The 17,822-nt window shown below is 41.9% G+C and overlaps 1 protein-coding gene across 2 annotated transcripts in view; it reads right to left on the bottom strand.

The window, feature by feature from the left end:
- Positions 1–17,822, bottom strand: part of LOC135710939 (lachesin-like) — a 280,940-nt gene that overhangs the window by 32,898 nt on the left and 230,220 nt on the right. For both annotated transcript variants that reach the window (XM_065233662.1, XM_065233663.1), the window contains exons 5-7: positions 11,529–11,851; positions 11,312–11,459; positions 9,963–10,060 (exon numbers count right to left, since the gene is read on the bottom strand). In XM_065233662.1, the coding sequence (XP_065089734.1) occupies positions 9,963–10,060; positions 11,312–11,459; positions 11,529–11,851 (569 nt within the window). The remainder of the gene's footprint in view (positions 1–9,962; positions 10,061–11,311; positions 11,460–11,528; positions 11,852–17,822) is intronic.

The following is a 17,822-nucleotide window of genomic DNA, read 5'->3' as shown; positions in this document are numbered from 1 at the left end:
GGATGCAGGGCAAAAAATATTGCATTAAGGTTGGCACGAACCTTCCGGATAAGTGGGAACCGAATGCAATCAACTTTTCTTCAGTAAATGGAATTGCAGTTGTACAGAACTGGCATACAGGTGGTATAGATTTCACGGTGGACTCAACATTCAGGTCGGTATGAAAAATGTATTGTGCGTATTTATGTGCTATGCGGCCACCGGAGAAGATGACGTCATTTTTTTTAGAAGGAGCACTGAGAAATGGTACAGTGTTGAAAAAATAAAGCCTATCATACTTGAGAAGGATTATTTGCCATTTGGTCAAGTTGGCGTGGAAAAAAAAGCTCACTTCTATTGCCTATCGTTCTTGTTATCAAGTAATCACATAGGGGAAATTGATGTAATGTCGACCTAAATGTCCTAATTTGGACCCATATATAAATTCAGCAATCGACTAAATTTTCAATAGCGACCAAAAATATCCATTAGTACAGTCCCAATTTTTAGCGATCTTAGATCCATAGGCCAACATTAGTGCCATTTTCCCAGTAGGTTACATCATTTTGGAAAAAAGTGATGAATTTTTAATAGGTCGTATCATTGGCCCAAAATATAAACATGTGCTAAAAATGATAAAGCTTTACGAAGGTTTAGAGGTCAAATGATTGAGATTTTTTTGAGAATTATTGTGGAAACATTTAAAAAATCTCCATTATTATCACGAGGGCGTCCGTTAACACGCCAACACCCGTGTAGCAAGCGTCCATCGGTTATACACCGACAACCACTGAGAGACCACCGTCGATCACCCGATCGAGCCCCAGTGCCACATCCGTCCTGCCACACTGTGACCACCGTCGAGCACCGGCATATACTGTGAACAGTCCGTTCATCCGCCGCCGAAAAACCCCACCCGCTGCAGAATCCCGTCATCGCTGGCCAGCACTACACACACATACAAACTACAGACACCGAAATCGTAAGTAATAAACGAGTGAAAAGTGATAAAGAGGTGTTTTGTACTTTTGATCAGTGTCGACAAGCCAGGAGCCGATCTTGGAGCTCCAGGGTTTCAAGCTCGAGCTAGCCAACAAAAGAGGCGAGTGTAGCCCACCCCAGACGATCTCCGTGGCTAGACCAGAGGTTAGGGGAATCCCTTTTATCTAGCCCATCTGGCTAGCCATCAACAATATAAACCATAACCGTGCATGGGCTTCGAAATGAAGTTTTCGGCGTGCTAGGTTTGTAATTTCTCTATTAGACCAACTCCACTTGTTGGTAAACCATTGCTCACTAGCCATCAAGTTCTTACACATGGTCGAAAAGCAAGCGGAAGGAGGAGCTTGTTAGAGTAGATTAAGGTCTTATAGGGAAAATGGCTCTTATGTTGGCCTATGGATCTAAGATTGGGCCCATTGCTAAAAATCTGCTTTTTATCAATTTTATCTACATGAATGCGTCATTGTGACGGTACTAAGGGGCTGTCCATAAACTACGTAGACAGTTTTAGGGGGTAGGGGGGTTGACAATTATCCACGGCCCATACAAATTTTAATTTTTTTGTATGGACAATTGTCTACGCAGGAGGAGGGGGGGGGGTGAAGAATCCCAAAAAACTGTCTACGTAGTTTATGAACAGGCCCTAATGGATATTTTTGGACGCTATTAAAAATTTGGTCAATTGCTGACTTTATGTGTGGGCCCAAATTAGGGACATTTAGGCCGAAATTACATCCATTTCCCTTAGCATGTTTTGTAAAGCGTTATAAAAACCAATACATTTTAGTGGCAAAAATTGAATTCAAAAGTAGTAGGGTCTGTGCCTAGGGGCAGGAACGGAAGCTTGACGTAGGACCGCTAGTGGACGGAATAAATGTGAAGAGCATTAAGTTCTTTTAATTGATCAATAATTATCTATTATCTCAACTCTTTCCGTTTTTTGAATTGTAGGCGTACCAAATTTGTAGAATTTTTTTCAAAGAGAAAGTTGATTGAGAGAATCAATCAAAATCACTTGCACCCCTGCTTCCAAGTTTGGTTACAAGATTACAACTCTGGAGAGCATTTTGTGTGGTCGTTGAGGGCTTGTGGTTTTGAATATGGACAAACAAGCACAGATAAATTCTATTCCAACTCTTTACTAATGTAAGCTTGATGGCCCTGAAAAGGGCCGTTTTATTGAAGAGGACATCCATGGCCAATTACGCTTGGCGTGTTTAGGGTAGGTGACAGCATCACGGACCTCATTTTCCAGGAACACCTTCAGCACACCTCGTAGATTAGACCGGAGATACGTTTGACACCAACACGGCGAGTCAGACGACCGATGGCGGTTATCTCGAAGAACTTTACGATGACGCTTGGCGCCTCATTTACCAGACCTTTTCCTCCTTTGCCACGACCAGTCAATTGTTGCTTGTTAGGTGTGAAGGAGTGGACTATCCACCACCTTCTTACAGCTGCTATTGCTGTTCACCACGCCGTCCGAAGCGAAAATGAGCTAAATACAGCAGCGTTCTTTTATATCTTTTCAGCTTAAAGCAGAATGATGTGCAACCAAGTTGTATAAAAGCTACAAAGACTCCTCCCATTATGAGTAGTTTGCTATCTAGTAGCGACACTGGCTCTTTTCCTTTTGCGTACAAGGCGAATGAGAACGACCCAAATTTGAGTTTAGTTCACTCATAATCGCCAAAAGTGCAGGAACTCAGCGATGAGTAGATTTGTCTTATGGTTTCATGTGGAAAACCTAAAAATCTGCCAGAAAATGAGGAAATTGTCGAAAATTTTATTCAGTCTCGGAGGAGTACCAATAGACTGAGTGAACCCAATCTTTACTTTTCTCAAATTTGGGAATTTTTCCCTGGAAAATCCTGGAAAAAACCTGGGAAAACATGAGGCACATGTACTCATAGCTGAGTTCCTGCACTTTATTTCTTATTTCTGAGTTAACTAAACTCAAATTTGGGTCGTTCTCATTCACCGTGAAATCACCTTGAAAGATATTGGCGCCGGTGATTAGCGTGATTACCTCTCACCCCAGCAGGCCTGGGGCCAATCTCAGTCGGCGTTACCAGTATGTTCTAAGGCATCACATCTCTGATCACGCCTTCCTTCGGGAAGTAAAGCCGTTGGTCCCCGGTTGAGTTGATGGGTCGATTGGTAGGGTGTGGGAGCTGCCTCCCTGGCGTTGGTAGCATTGGAGCTCAGTACGGATAACAAATCTCGTGTCACTTTTCAATAGGTCCTATCTATATTGATCGATTCTCTTCATCGACACTCTCTTTCGTAAATAACTCGGCTTCACAAATGTTTCCTGCCGTCTTCGTCGAATTAGATGCTAGATTGTTGCTTCTTCCATCGAAAATATCCGACCGTGGCGATTCAAAGTTGATCAAGGTTGATCAAAATAATTTGCACCCCTGCTTCCAGTTTGATTACATGAGCATTTTGTGTGATCGTTGGTTCTGAATATGGACAAACAGGCAGATAAATTCTATTCCTACTCTTTACTGTAATAAGCTTGGTGCCAAAGTTGGTGATGATTTAACCTCCGAAACCAAACAGAGTGCGTCTCTGTCACTTCAAAACGTAGATGACATCCATGGCCGCTTACGCTTGGCGTGTTTAGTGTAGGTGACAGCATTACGGAGCTCATTTTTCAGGAACACCTTCAGCACACCTCGTAAATCAGACCGGAGATACGTCAGACACCGCCACGGCGAGCCAGACGACGGATGGTGGCTATCTCGAAGAATTTGCGTTTGAATATGACAATGAGTGTGCAAAATATTACGCAATTCAATCCTCCCTATTCGCGGGCGCCCGAGGATCGGAGGCGAATGCCACTTTGACTTGTTTCGTCTACTTACTACTCTCTGACGACTGTGCTGGGGAAGCAGCATATGCATGTAGGTAATTGGTGGATTTGTTAGTTAATTGGACGCTTTTGGACAATGCTGGACAATTACCAGTTTTTCAATAGTTTCTTGTTGAAAATCAACATTCGGAAGCATTGTTATCGATGCGTAGCCATATTTCTGATCGATTGGTGATAAACTTATTGAAATTGGACCAGGGGCACCTGAGTTTTTAACGTTCAAAATCTTTCTTAATTTGTTACATGTTCCATTTTCGGTTTTAACGAAGTGTACCCCCATATAGAAATCAAAGACGTAGTCCTATGTCAAAAATAAACGGTTGAACATGGGATTCGAACAGTTCACATTGGCGTGAGACTTGTGTTTTGAGATTTGTGAATTCCTAACTATAATAATCCTGAAAAGAGGCAGAGCACATGGTATTATAAAAGTAAGTTGCACATTTATATAACTTTTAAAGATCAAAGCCAAACATTATCATCTAGAGAGATGAAAAAATCTGGAAACATTTACGGAGTTCTTGTAAAACACGGGATCTGTTCTGTATCGCTTATAATACATTTATAGAACATGCTTTTGTAATTCTTATTTAAAAAGATGTTTTGTGTGCTACCTGGATGCTGCTCAGTTTGCTCTTAGCTGTTGACAGCAGCATTTGTATTTTTGTGAGAATCACGCCTTAGCCATGATATCAGCTATTGTTTCGGTGTGCTTCGGTCATTGTCAGCAGCTCGATCGGTTTTGTCGTATCCGTTGGAAACAAAACAGTGTTGAATAAAGAATATCATGACGATCAGCTTCGCAATTGGAAGTGTGAAACTCCTTATGGGTGTTTTGGTAGTTTCACGAAGCAGATCCCATTCGGATGTAAACAACTAACCAGATTGCTGAGGGGAAAGCATTTTTCATGAAATTCAAGTCAGAAGAATCGATGCTCCATTAGACTGGTTCACAAAAAAATAAATTATATTTTTTCCCGAGCCAACCCCTAGATTTGTTCCATTATAAGACAAAACCAATCTCTGCAAGTTTCAGTTCATTTGGTAGTATGATAAGGTGGTGCTTTAGATTTAATTTTGTAATGCGAATTTGGATAAAACACATGAAAACATGAAACCACAATCATAAATCCAATTTCCTTATTCTCAATTTGGTTCGTATTTTCATAAAATACGAATGATATCATAAATACCAAAAAATTTATTGATACATTCGCTTTTAAATGTATATGAGCATGTTGTTTATGAACGTTGCTATTAAAAGCGTCAGCCCGTATTACGCCAAAACAGCTGAATCATTCAGAGAGTGGTTATCTCACCTAAAGACACGAGTCTGTTGAAAATATGAACTTTCATTTTTTAGTGGTAATCTAATAGATACGTTTCTGCATCTGCATGTATTTTGTTACAATATCATCACATATCAATTTAAGAATAAATATCTCCATAACAATAGCATTATTCATGATGCTGTGTTGAGCAAAGTTGTTCCGTATAGTTGAAGCTACACGTGCTGAAATTCTGGATAAAGTTTGCTGAACCAGTTCTAATGCAAGAAAGAGTGAATGACTGTTGTTGCTCCATACATTTCAACTGAAATTCCCATATAAATTTTAAACCAAAAAGGCCTGAACTGAAATTTTCAGAGAGCGGTTTTCTCACCTAGTGGCACAAATCTAGGGGTTGGCACGTTGAATAAACGGTAGAAAATTTCTCCCATATAAATGTAGGCCAGTCTACATTGTAATACATTGTTTAACTCGATGGATTTAATTTTCCATTATTCGAATAGAAAAACAGTAAAGGTATGCATATCACGTTCAGGAGATATAATGCGAGTGTATGATCTTCCATCCGAAGATCCAAACCGCAATCTAGCGTTGGTGCTGGGGAAATAAGGTAAAGTGAAGCGTGTGATATTAGAGAAATTAACTGTAGGGTTGTGCCTCGACGTGTGCTCAGGTGTTCGAGGTGTATACAGTCAAGATTCCTATAGTAAGGATTCGTTCTTGCCGGATTCCTATAGTACGGTCGATCCGGCATTAACGAATACACGTAGCATATGGGATTTGAGCTGATTGGGACCAAACACTGATTGTACGGCAATTTGAAGAGATAACTTCCTGATGCCTTTGGAGAAGTTGTTAAGCAGATAGTTGGCCACCTTTAACTTCTCATTAATTATAATAAGATTTTTATGAGAGGTTTCGAAAAAATCGCGGATGTTTAGGATCAGTTTCATGAATTTACCACTTTTACGCACGTTTCGAATCTTCAAAAGGACCATCCCGTAGTCCAAAGCGTCCATATTCCGATCACAACCTCGGATTCATGTTGGTAAGACGTTTATGAGTGGGTTCGAAAAACGAGGAGCTTTAGGATCAATTTCATGCATTGACTACATATACGGGTGTTCCGGATCTTTCGGTGGACCATCCTGTAGTCCCCTGAGTGCAAAACTCGTTATTTAAGGGTTATTAATAACAGTTTTGAAAACTGCCGTTTAGGGTAACCCGTCCCCCTATATAGTTGGATCGGTGCTGCCTGGAGATAGCCCGCACTAGGTATAGCCTGTTACGACAGCTGGATTAAACGGATGGGTAATAGGGCTCACAGCAGAGCTTCCGGTCGATGAGAACACCCAGGATTTTTACGGTTTTCCGCAGTGGGATGGCAGTGTTATTAAACTGTATCGGTGGTCCGGTTACACGATGAGAAGAGGAGCATGCGTTGCACATGACGCTCTTTGCGGCGGATAGTTGAAAACAGATCGAACGGGTTCATCTGGCAGCCGCAGAAACGGCAGCATGTGCTCTCATCCGGGTTCGAGTTGGCGTTCGGCCGACGGAAACTACGAGGACGTCATCGGCGTAAACAAAGATGAAGATGTTGCGTGGAAGTTTCAGTCAACTGGAACCGTGTGTCGCCAACTAGGAAACAACGATCGGTGAGGAAGTTTTTGACAAAGTGGATTATTGACCCTTTCAAACCTTAACCGGCGAGTTGGTTGAGAATGAGGGGTGTCCACGTTCTGTTGAAAGCCTTCTAAATGACAAGGGATATCATATCAATGTGGTTGTTTTTGTTCTTGGCTTCCTGGAGAACGTCTCCGAGTGTCGCAAAGTACGTGGAGGTGTCGTATTTCTGTTGAAAAGCCGGTTGTCGAGTAGGGAATTGGGAAATAGGGAATTGTATAAGTCTACGGTTTACCATCGTTTCAATCACTTTGGCCATGAAGCAGTTGAGAGCAATCGGACGGTATTTGGATGCTTCACGAGATGATTCGTTTGTTTTCGGGATGGGCACGACGAGGCTCTCTTTCCACTTATCAGGGTACATCCCATTCAGCCAAAGTTGGTTGAATAGTTCCAACAATTTAACCTAGCCTGGAACGGGTAAGTGGGTTGGGAGACGGTAGCCAACCTAGTCCAGTTCGGCGGATTTGCCAGTGCTTCGGCTTAACGCAAAGCGGAGTTCCTCCCAGGAAAAGACCTGGTTGATGTCTGTGTTGCTAGGGTCTGGTGGTTCCTAAAAGTTTGTGATGGAGGTAGAGCAGGACTGCGCGCGACGTTTGAAGTCGACGTCGTACTCGTTTATGGCGGAAAGACCAGCGAAGTATTTCCTGAGTTCGTCTGCAACAATTTTGAGGTCGGATACCGCGGAGCCATCGACTTGGAGATGCAATGGAGCCATACGCCGTTTGCCACTGAGGGTGTTAACTCGATTTCAAAGGTCCGCTGAGGATTGTGATTCATTGATAGTATCAAGGAAGTTCATCCAGCTGGATTGCTTAGCAGTCTTAAATTATGTGGAGCTTGCGGTAGTTGTCAACGGCAGCATTGCGATTTGGGTCGTCAAGGCGAAGGCGTTTGAGTTTCAGAAGTGCTTTTCGACGTGTCTTTACAGCTTTTTTGGTGTCGTCGTTGTTTCACCAGCGGAGGGCTGTTCGTCATGGTTTACTCTCCGTTTTCGGTATAACGGATAACTTCCGTAAGGCCTAGAATACTTTCCGGGCTGCGTTGCTCTAGGAGGAAGCGGATACTGGCGTCGTATATTACCCAGTCAGCTTCCTCGTATCTACAGCGGGGTCTGCAGGTGACTGCATGGACAGCGGCGGCATGGAGCTGAAGTTGAACTGGGTAATGATCACTGCCGTAGAGAAAATTTCCGACTAGCCGCTGTGATGTCGGTGGCGGTGGTGTGACGTCCGTTGAAATAAGTGGGAGCTCCATTGTTGAGAACTACAAAGTACACCCTTTTAAGAACCTCCACCAGTCTGTAACCCCTAGCATCCATTTGAGGACAGCCCCAGCTGGTATGGTGTCCGTTAAACTGTGGTTCGAGCAGCTTGTTTCGCTAATCTCCTTATCGAGACTAGCAGTTCGGCCGCACGTAGGCGGAGTAAACAAATCGTTCGAGACTGTATTAATTGTTGCTGCTGCCAATTTCCGTTTTCGTATGGTGATCGGTCAAGGTACAATTTTTAATCAACCCCCCCCCCCCTTTCCAACCACCAATCCACCTCCTATGATCATCATCTACATCAGCCTACCCATGATGTGGCAACCTATCCTTACCAAACATCCAAACTTATCATATATATTATATTAACAATATGATCTTCTCTTTCGCTTAGCTGGCGAACCGAATTTTTAGCGGTGAAAGCACCTCTGTGGCCAAAAAGGCTACCAATGAATTTGTTTATCGTCACGAGGGGTAAACCAAATGAAAACTTGTTTAATATTTAAAATGAATGTGTTTCAGTATTTTATTTTATTTGATGATAACAGTGACATGTCAGACAAATTTTAAAGTAATATGCACAATGTAATTAATGAAAATAATTTGACTCTTACTTTTGTAATAAGTGCTATATTCGCACTTCTCGATTGTAATTGAATGATTGTTGCTGACCTTTTTCAACGCTAGATGGTGCGTGAAGCAATATTTTGCGGGTCGCCATTGCAACATTTGGAAAAGGCATGAATGGATCATATTGTTAATATGATATATTTGATGTCATGCTACATACAAAGTTTAAAAACATAATGGGCTTAGGCATTGCTGTGTTAGGCCCTTTGCCATCATCAGTCAGACATCATTTTAATAAAATGTTAATACATTTTTTGGAGCAACTTGAGTCGTCTTGTGGTCTTCGACAAAGTTGTTGGCAGGCTTGCTGAAACTCTTCAAACTCACTGGAGGTTTTAAAACACTCTTGTCCTGCGAGTTTAGCCAGCCCTCAAGTCGAGTGAGTGGCGGCAGGAATATGGAAGAAGTAAACAAAAATTCCTCGAGAGAGAGGGAGAGTGAACTTCAGCGAGAGGATGATTTGACGTGAGGTGTGCTTTTCGAGACTCCGGATGACTATTTTGTTCGACGTAAGAAGCTCAGAGTTCACCCAGAGTGAGAGTAAGAGCGTGTGATAGAAAACATGAACATGTATGGCAGCAAACCTCACTCTCATTTTATCCCCCTTTGCTTACAAGCTCTGAGGCTCAGTGGAATGATTTGGCAGTAGGCATTCTACTCCTCAGAAAAATGCAACGCTCGGCTCATTTCAAACTCGCGAGCGAGGCTCCATCAAGCCTGGTTGTTGGGCATATAATTTCCCCTGAAAATCTCGGCCTCGATGGTGTTTGCACGTTCACAACGGCACCTATTGGCGAAACTTTGAAACCATGGAATTTCTCCATACATTTTGATGATTTTTCCCATACGAATTTCAACCCGCTAGAAATGGATTGATGACGCAGAGGATTATTAAAAAAAGTGTCAAGATTCTGGGCACCCTAATTCACACAAATAAAACCATAAAAAATATATCAAATTTATGACAGGGCTTAGGGCCAAAATATGGAATACTAGTGCCATAGCTGAGACACTTACCCTACATGAAAATAAGAAAAAATAAATCCTCCATTCACAATATGTTATACTTTTGAGCTAGTGATTTACGAAAAATGTTCTTCACAAGATCGATGGGTAGAGTTAAATAAAAGTCACAAACAGCAATACACTCAACTTTCCCTTGATAATTCAAGCTAAAGATCATCAAATAAATAACAAACAAATTACCAACTTCAAAAATAAAACTTACCTCCGGTGTAGAATCGCCATGAACCGTGCAAACCAGCTGGGCTTCGTAGCCTTCTCCTGCATGGACCCAAGTTTTCTCAACGGTTATTTCCGGAGGAGCTGCAAAGGAAAACAATAACAAGAAAAAGAAAACATAACTCTAATAAAGTTCAAACCAACAACAGCAACAACAACAACAATAACCAGTCATCCCCAGAAGAAATCTCGATAAAACAACACCCCCGGCGGTTTCTCGCCGAACATCGATGCGGGTTGGATTTGAGGATCACCGACCTTGGCGTGGAAACCTGCAGAGAGCGGGAAATCCAAGTTAAACAAAATTAATTTCCTCCCCAACTGCTCGGGTGCTCGGAGCTCAGCAAAAAAGAAAGCAATCATTTTAATCATGAAACCCGCAGCTCCTGCGCCGCATCAAGCCTGCTGCCCAGCCCAGTTGGCATTTACGAAATCAGCTACCCATAAAAAGGGATAATGTAAGGGTACTTGAAACGCTTTTTGTACAATACAGCAAGTAGAATGTTAAAAAAAAAAACAAAAGAAAAACGGACGGAAATTACATCAAAACAGAAAACCGTCTGCCATTACGACACTGCATACACACTTGAATACGAGAAAAAGGAAATACTGTATCATCCCGCCCCCATTCCATCCCCCTTCCATCGGAAGGAAAACAATCGGAAAAAGGGCACGAAAGAGTGCGTTTACTTCTGGGAAAATGATTTTCACTCCGCTTCAATGACTTGTTGCGTCTTCTGTTCCAATCTGTTTCGACCTCCGACCTGACTCCCATGGCCACCCGCCCTCTGGGCCTGATTTGCATGTTTTGAATACTTTGGTTTGCCAGAGCGGGCCAGCGCGAGCGAGCGGTGAACCCTTCTCAAAAGTGGTTACATTTTTGACAGTCATTGCTCAAACTGCTCGTTCGGTGGAGCTTTTCGGTTTTTTTTCCTTTGAAGTCTTCCGGTAAATTGGCTTTCTGATTCGCCGGGCGGGGAGAGTTGCGATGGTTGGGAAATTCAATTTGACAGCTGGAATGTGCTTTAACGGTATTTGCGGGGAGTCTGCACGCAGTGGATAAGTTGTTTTCCATAACGATGGATAGTTCAAAGCAATATTCGAAAGACGATTAGCATTTTGAAAATTCCAAATTCAGTTTCAGCAAATTGATATTAAAATTCATAGCTTGTTAACTGAATTTACGTCACACGGTTGGTATTTAAATTGCTGAAACAATTCCCCTCCGCAACGGTGTCATCTAATTAGCTCACAATGTTTCGGAAACGAAATTCATCCACACACAAACACAAATTCCAGCATTCATCAAAGTGACAAATTTGTTTGCCTACTTACACAGCACGATGAGTTGTATGTCGACAGAGACGGGCTCCCGAATTCCATTGTCCGCATAGCATCGGTACGTTCCACTGTCCTGCCGGCTGACGGTCTCGAGCGTCAACGTCGGTCCCTCTGCCAGATGGGGCACCCCGTGCAGAGAATCCTGTAAAATCCAAACATTATTCAAAGGATTTACCCTCGTTCCGCTGGCTCCCATTGAATGGGTCCAAACCTTTCTGGTCCAGCTGATACTGGGCACGGGATTTCCGCTGGCTTTGCACTCGAGCGTTGCGGTGCCACCCTTCCGTACCGTCACGTGGCCCGTTTCCGGGTTGGAGCGCACCGTCGGTGGAACCAGAATTTCCACCGTGTGCACCAGATCCCGATTGTCGTGATCGCCAACCTGGCAACTGTAGTCACCGGCGTCCTGCGGTCGGACGTTTTTAATCTGCAGCGTGTAGCCTTTCAGCAACTTGAAGCGCAAGTCCCGGGTGATGATGAGGTTGGCTGCCGTTATGACGGCAATCCCTCGGCGCCACAGCAGGATGTTGCTGCCTGGAATGTGACGGATAAATGAAAACGATGTGATTAGATTGGTGGTTGTTGAATGTATCTTAACCCTCTACCACTCATTTTTGTATATTTTTTAAATGTAGTTCATTTATTTTGAAGGCTCAATTGCGTTAGCTTTACGGAGTCGATAATTCGTTGTTCATTATTTGTAACAAAAATCACTTAATTCTAGAAGAATTCTTGTAGAAGTTGGACCGAATACTCGTGGCCTACCCGAGGTTAGAGGGGTACATCGTTGAAAGATATGAGTTTGGATGGGGTTTCGCTGTCTCATCAGAGCGCTGTCGCTAGTAGACTCATTTTTTTTTATTATTATTCAATACTGCATGCTTCCTTCCGAAAAGCCTTCAAGGGCAGGCATGGAAAATCATTTGCATTCATTTCATACATCCATTTACATTAATTTGCTTCTAACTTTTTTCATCAACAGCATTTGGCAAAATGATGCATACAGCTTTTATAGGTTTTGTTATTAACTACAACTTTTGCTCAAAACTCAAATCTGTATCTCTTATGCATCACGAACTAGAACGGGCAGACCTTGTTACTGTTTTTCAGTGAATGTAAAATACATTCACTGTAAAACAGTAGTGGCTTCTGTTAGCTCTGGTTCGTCATGTATAAGAGATACGGATTTGACTTGTTAACAAAAGTTGTATTTAATAACTAAACCTACAAAAGCTACATACATCATTTTGCGAAATGCTGTTGAAGAAAAAAGTAAGAGGCACATGAATGTAAATGAATGCACGAAATGAATGCAAATGATTTTCCATGCCTGTTCAAGGCAATATGAACAATGATGTACATTTATTTGATCTACATAAGTTAAGCTTGTCCCGACCAGTTTTTGTTAAAAACATTGTAAGTAAATGTTTCCAATATTTCCTCAAACGATTGCATCAATTGATAGATGTCCATTGATATCAAGCTAAGATTTGATTTGTTTTGATTTACACTCAACGTTGGTTTAAAAAAAAAAGGAATTTTAGTAACTAAATTTAAAGAAACAGTGACTTTAGTGACTTTAAATTAAGTTTAAGATGATAAGTTTCAAATAACAGGCTTAAAGTGGTCATTTTATATGATAGACACGGAGATGAAAAACTACCCAAAATTAAGTACTTTTCCCTCAATTCACGGGTTGATCCAATAACCCAAATTAAAGGTAAAGGGTGTCCCACATCAAATTGCATCACGAAAAAAAAACGCTGTAGAAAATTACCCATTGGGTATTTTCTCTTGAAAATTTGGGTAGAAGTAGTTAAGAGTGTATTGTTTATACTGTATTGTTACCGCTGTCAGTTTTTCGAAAGTTGGAAAAAATGGCGTCACCCGAAAATCATCGTCGCGAATTGATTTTGCTCCTGAAAAATCCTCAACCCTCTCATCGGGACATCGGAAAACAACTCGGAATTATGCAGTCAACGGTGAATCGTGTGATTAAACGTTACTACGAAACTCTGAGAATCGAACGGAAGGAGAAATGCGGTCAGAATGGATGTTCTTTTAGTGATCAGGATCACAAGCGTTTAAGCGGAATCCCAATGCTTCGGTCAGGGATGTGGCCAAAAAATTGAATCTGTCCAAGTCTTTGGTTCAGAGAGCCAAAGACCGGGAGGGACTGCATTACGACAAAGTGCAGAAGGCTCCAAATCGTGGCGAACGGCAAAATACGGTGGGAAAGTCACGACCCGGAAACTGTCAGCCCAGATGCTGATGAAGCCTCATTGTCTCATCATGGATGATGAGACTTACGTCAAGGCGGACTTCCGGCAGCTTCCGGGGCTACTGTTCTTCACCGCCCAGCACAAGTTTGATGTTCCAGAGGAAGTACGGAAGCAGAAACTTTCAAAGTTTGCCAAGAAATACATGATTTGGCAAGCGATCTGCTCATGTGGCAAACGGAGTGCGCCGTTCGTGACTACCGGAACTGTAAACGGGGAGATCTATCTCAAGGAGTGTCTACGTCTGCTTCCTCTGTTGCCCTACGCTGTCGAGGGCCCTACAATCTTCTGGCCGGATCTTGCTTCGTGCCACTATTCAAATGTTGTCCTGGAGTGGTACGAAGCCAACGGGGTCACTTTAGTACCCAAGGACATGAACCCCGCCCCCCAACGCACCGGAACTATGGCCCATTGAAAAATACTGGGTTATTATGAAGCAGGCACTATGGAAGCATCCCAAGGAGGTCATGAAGAAAAAGTGGATTTCCGTACAGAAGAAGCTGCAGCCAGATGCTGTACAGAACCTAATGAGTGGAGTTAAGCGTAAGGTGCGAGCGTACGGTTATGCTATTGAAGTTGAATGAAATAAATATGCCAAAAACTTACTTTGCGTTATATATTATAGAAAGCAAGCAAAGAAGGAAGGTACGAATCGGTTCACTCTCTATATACAATTTTCAAACTGCGGTACTCTAACGGAACTATCATCTCTATACTTTCGGCGGCCTCCGGACAGCGTATATGCATCTAAGCCCATGCAATATGAGTATCTATGGAATGGGCTCGATGAGTAGAAGTGGAAAATCGACATCCGCCACCATTTTGGAACCCAAGATGGCGGACCAAAATCCAATATGGTGGTCTCCAGACAGCGAATATGCATCCAACGCCATGCAATATGGGTATCTACGGAATGGGCTTGATGAGTAGGAGCGGAAAATCGACGTCCACCACTATTCTTAAGGTAACGTGGTAGATTTCATGAAAACACGTGAGGAAGTTTTTGTTTTCTTTATTTTGTTTTGCGTCGATCGACACCAGGGAGGCAGCTCCCACACTTGGACCCTACCTATCGACCCATCAACTCATGAACCGGGGACCAACGGATTTTACTTCCCGTGATCAGAGATGTTATGCCTCAGAACATCCCGGCGGCGCCAACTGGGATTGAACCCAGGCCTATTGGGGTGAGAGGTAATCACGATTACCACTACACCACCGGCGCCGTTATGAGGAAGTTTCATGTTTTATTTAGTGTTGCGATACACAGTTCGAAAAAGTTGTGTAAATTTCTGTTCAATATGATGCACATAAATGGAGCGTCACATATCATATAAGTTTACATTATAAATCATGTAAAGTTCTGAGACATTTCATGCAATGTAGCAAATATTGTATGCAAAAGCCCATATTTGTAAACAGCATTGTTTACAAGTTGCTCGGTTGCATGAAATTAAATGCAAGTTTACGTGAATGAATGTTTACATCACAATTAAAATTCAGATTTTTTTTTTATCTGTGTAGAACCAAGTATTCATAAGGATTCTAAAGGAAAGTGCAGGGTTCATTCATAGTAAAAAAATATGCATTTGAAATTCAACGGATTCACTCAGCATCAACGCTACTTCTGGGATAAGGTCAGGATTCAATTTGAGGACCATTAGGCATTTGAAACTGTATACACTTGTGACCCAAACGTTGGCAGTGGTCGGTAAGAACGAGCTTTAATACGCTGAACGCCATTTCCACCGTGACTTGAGTTAATGTAGCTGGCCTCCTAAGCTTTTCAATAGCCCAATATTTAATCACATAAAATTGCTCGGATAGAGAGGGTGAACTGGGAGGGGTAATCGGTGCCGATGACACGGATGGCAAACAATTAAAGCTTGGAAGCTTGAACGTTTTTGGGGTAGTGATTTGAATTTTTTGGCGGAATTCCAGCTCTATCAATAACAGATAAATTTCGACGTTTTCCGCTTTTACTCATCGAGCCTATTCCGTAAATACCTATACTGCATGGGTTTAGATGCATATTCGCTGTATAGAGGCCACCAAAGTGGATTTTGGTTCGCCATTTTGAATTCCAAAATAGCAGTGAATGTTGATTTTCCGCTTCTACTCATTAAGCCCATTCCGTTCGTAGATACCCTTATTGCATGGGCTTTGATGCATATTCACTGTTCGGAGGCTACCATATTGGATTTTGGTCCGGTATATTAGATTTGTGGAAGCCATCTTGGGTTGAAATCCACAATTTTTATTTCATCCGGAATGCTGATTGGAATTTCGGAATGTCCCAGACTCTAGAATTTAACATATCTTCTAATTGTTAGCCAAAGACTAGTTCATCTCTTGATTTTCGTGGTTATGATGACTTTCATAGTTAAAAAAAAAGTGTAAGTTTCTGTCACTATGATGCACATACAGGGCTTACTCAAAATAACTAGGATACTCAAATTTTTGGTCCAATTTGGAGTATTGTAACTTCGTCAAATATGATCCGATTTTAAATCTTCCAAGAGCATTTGACTGGAAAACTAATATAATCCTGGTCACCCGATACCGGTGATATTCCGCTAAATTTTTGGTGCAATTTTATATATGATGCTGGTTAAATATAAATATTTTTAGTGAATACAACTAAAGAAGAACCATTTCTAAAGCGAATCATATGCCAAGAACTAAAATCGGTCTATAATCAACCGAGATATGGTCATTTCCCTGGAATCGGTTCTGATGAAGGGTTCTGAATGCGGGCAGATCATTTAATCACTCAAAACATGCCGTGCGACAGCTCATTCTTCATGGTTTCTCGTCAATAGACTTTTGATAAACTTTAAATGCATCATTGACCATGTTGGCCACTCTCGGGACATCCAGTATGCCCTCGGGGGAACCTGGAGCAGAGGACAATTGCATTTTTACACCAAAACATGCCGTGCGACAGCTCATTCTTCATGGTTTTTCAAGAAAAGGCTTTCCATAAACTTCAAATAAATCATTGACCACATTGGCCGCTCTTGGAATCACGGGATACCCCCGAGGGATTCTGTAGCAGGGGTAAATTGCGTTTTTACACCAATACATGCCGTGCGACAGCTTTTTCTGCAAGCTTTTTCATGAATAGGCTTTTGATAGACTTTAAATGCATCATTGACCATATTGGCCGCTCTCGGGACCTCCGGTATGCCCCGGGAGAACCTAGAGCAGAGGACAATTGCATTTTTACACCAAAACATGCCGTGCGACAGCTCATTCTTCATGGTTTTTCATAAATAGGCATTTATTAAACTTCATATGGATCAGTGACCACATTGGCCGCTCTCGGAGTCACCGGGATGCCCCGAGAGAACCTGTAGCAGGGGACAATTTCGTTTTAACTCAAAAATGTGCCGTGCAACAGCTCTTTCTTCATGGATTTTCATGAATATTCTTTCTATAGACTTAAAGTGAATTATTTACCACATTGGCCGCTCTTGGAACCACTGGATACCCCCAGGGAACTCTGTAGCAGGGGAAAATTGCGTTTTTACTCAAAAAAAAAATGCCGTGCGACAGCTCTTTCTTCATGGATTTTCATGAATATGCTTTCTATAGAATTGAAGTGGATGATTGACAACATTGACCTTTCCTGGGATGACCACATTGACTGGAATGCCCTGGGGGGAATCTGTAGTGCGGAACACGACGAGGACTTTACACACCTGCCATGGCCAGCACAGTTACTGGATTTAAATATAATTGAGCCACTTTGGTCGACGTTGTAAGCTCGTATTCGAAGCGTTTTTCCTCTTCCATCGTCGTTGAAAACGCTTGAACATCTTCTGATCCAAGAATGTTACAACATTCCACTAGAAGCAATCCAAAAACTTTATGAATCAAATCCCAGGCGAATCCAAGCTGTTATTGAAGCAAATGGTGGTCCAACATCATATAAGACATTATAACATTTTCCTACAATTTTAAATGGCATTCTTAATTTATAAATAATAATTCATTAATAATACATAGCTTTGCAAATACCAAATAGCTTTGGAACCCAGATGAAAAGCGCATCTTTTCAAATAAAAATGGTTTATTCGCACTGTCGCTATTGTTTATTTGAAATGCAGGAAATGGCACTAACTGATGGTCACTAGTGAGCACAAAAGTGCTGAAGAACATCTCCAGAGCTGACGTCGACATTCATTTTGTTCATTAAAGAGTTGTTGTTGTTTTTTTTCTTT

The sequence above is a fragment of the Ochlerotatus camptorhynchus genome, unplaced genomic scaffold (genome assembly GCF_037179485.1).
Source record: "Ochlerotatus camptorhynchus isolate MF236.1 unplaced genomic scaffold, CSIRO-AGI_Acam_v1.1 ptg000406l, whole genome shotgun sequence".
NCBI classification, from domain to species: domain Eukaryota; kingdom Metazoa; phylum Arthropoda; class Insecta; order Diptera; family Culicidae; genus Ochlerotatus; species Ochlerotatus camptorhynchus.
The sequence above is the reverse complement of the archived record's forward strand: the minus strand, read 5'-3'. Positions and strand labels throughout refer to the sequence as shown.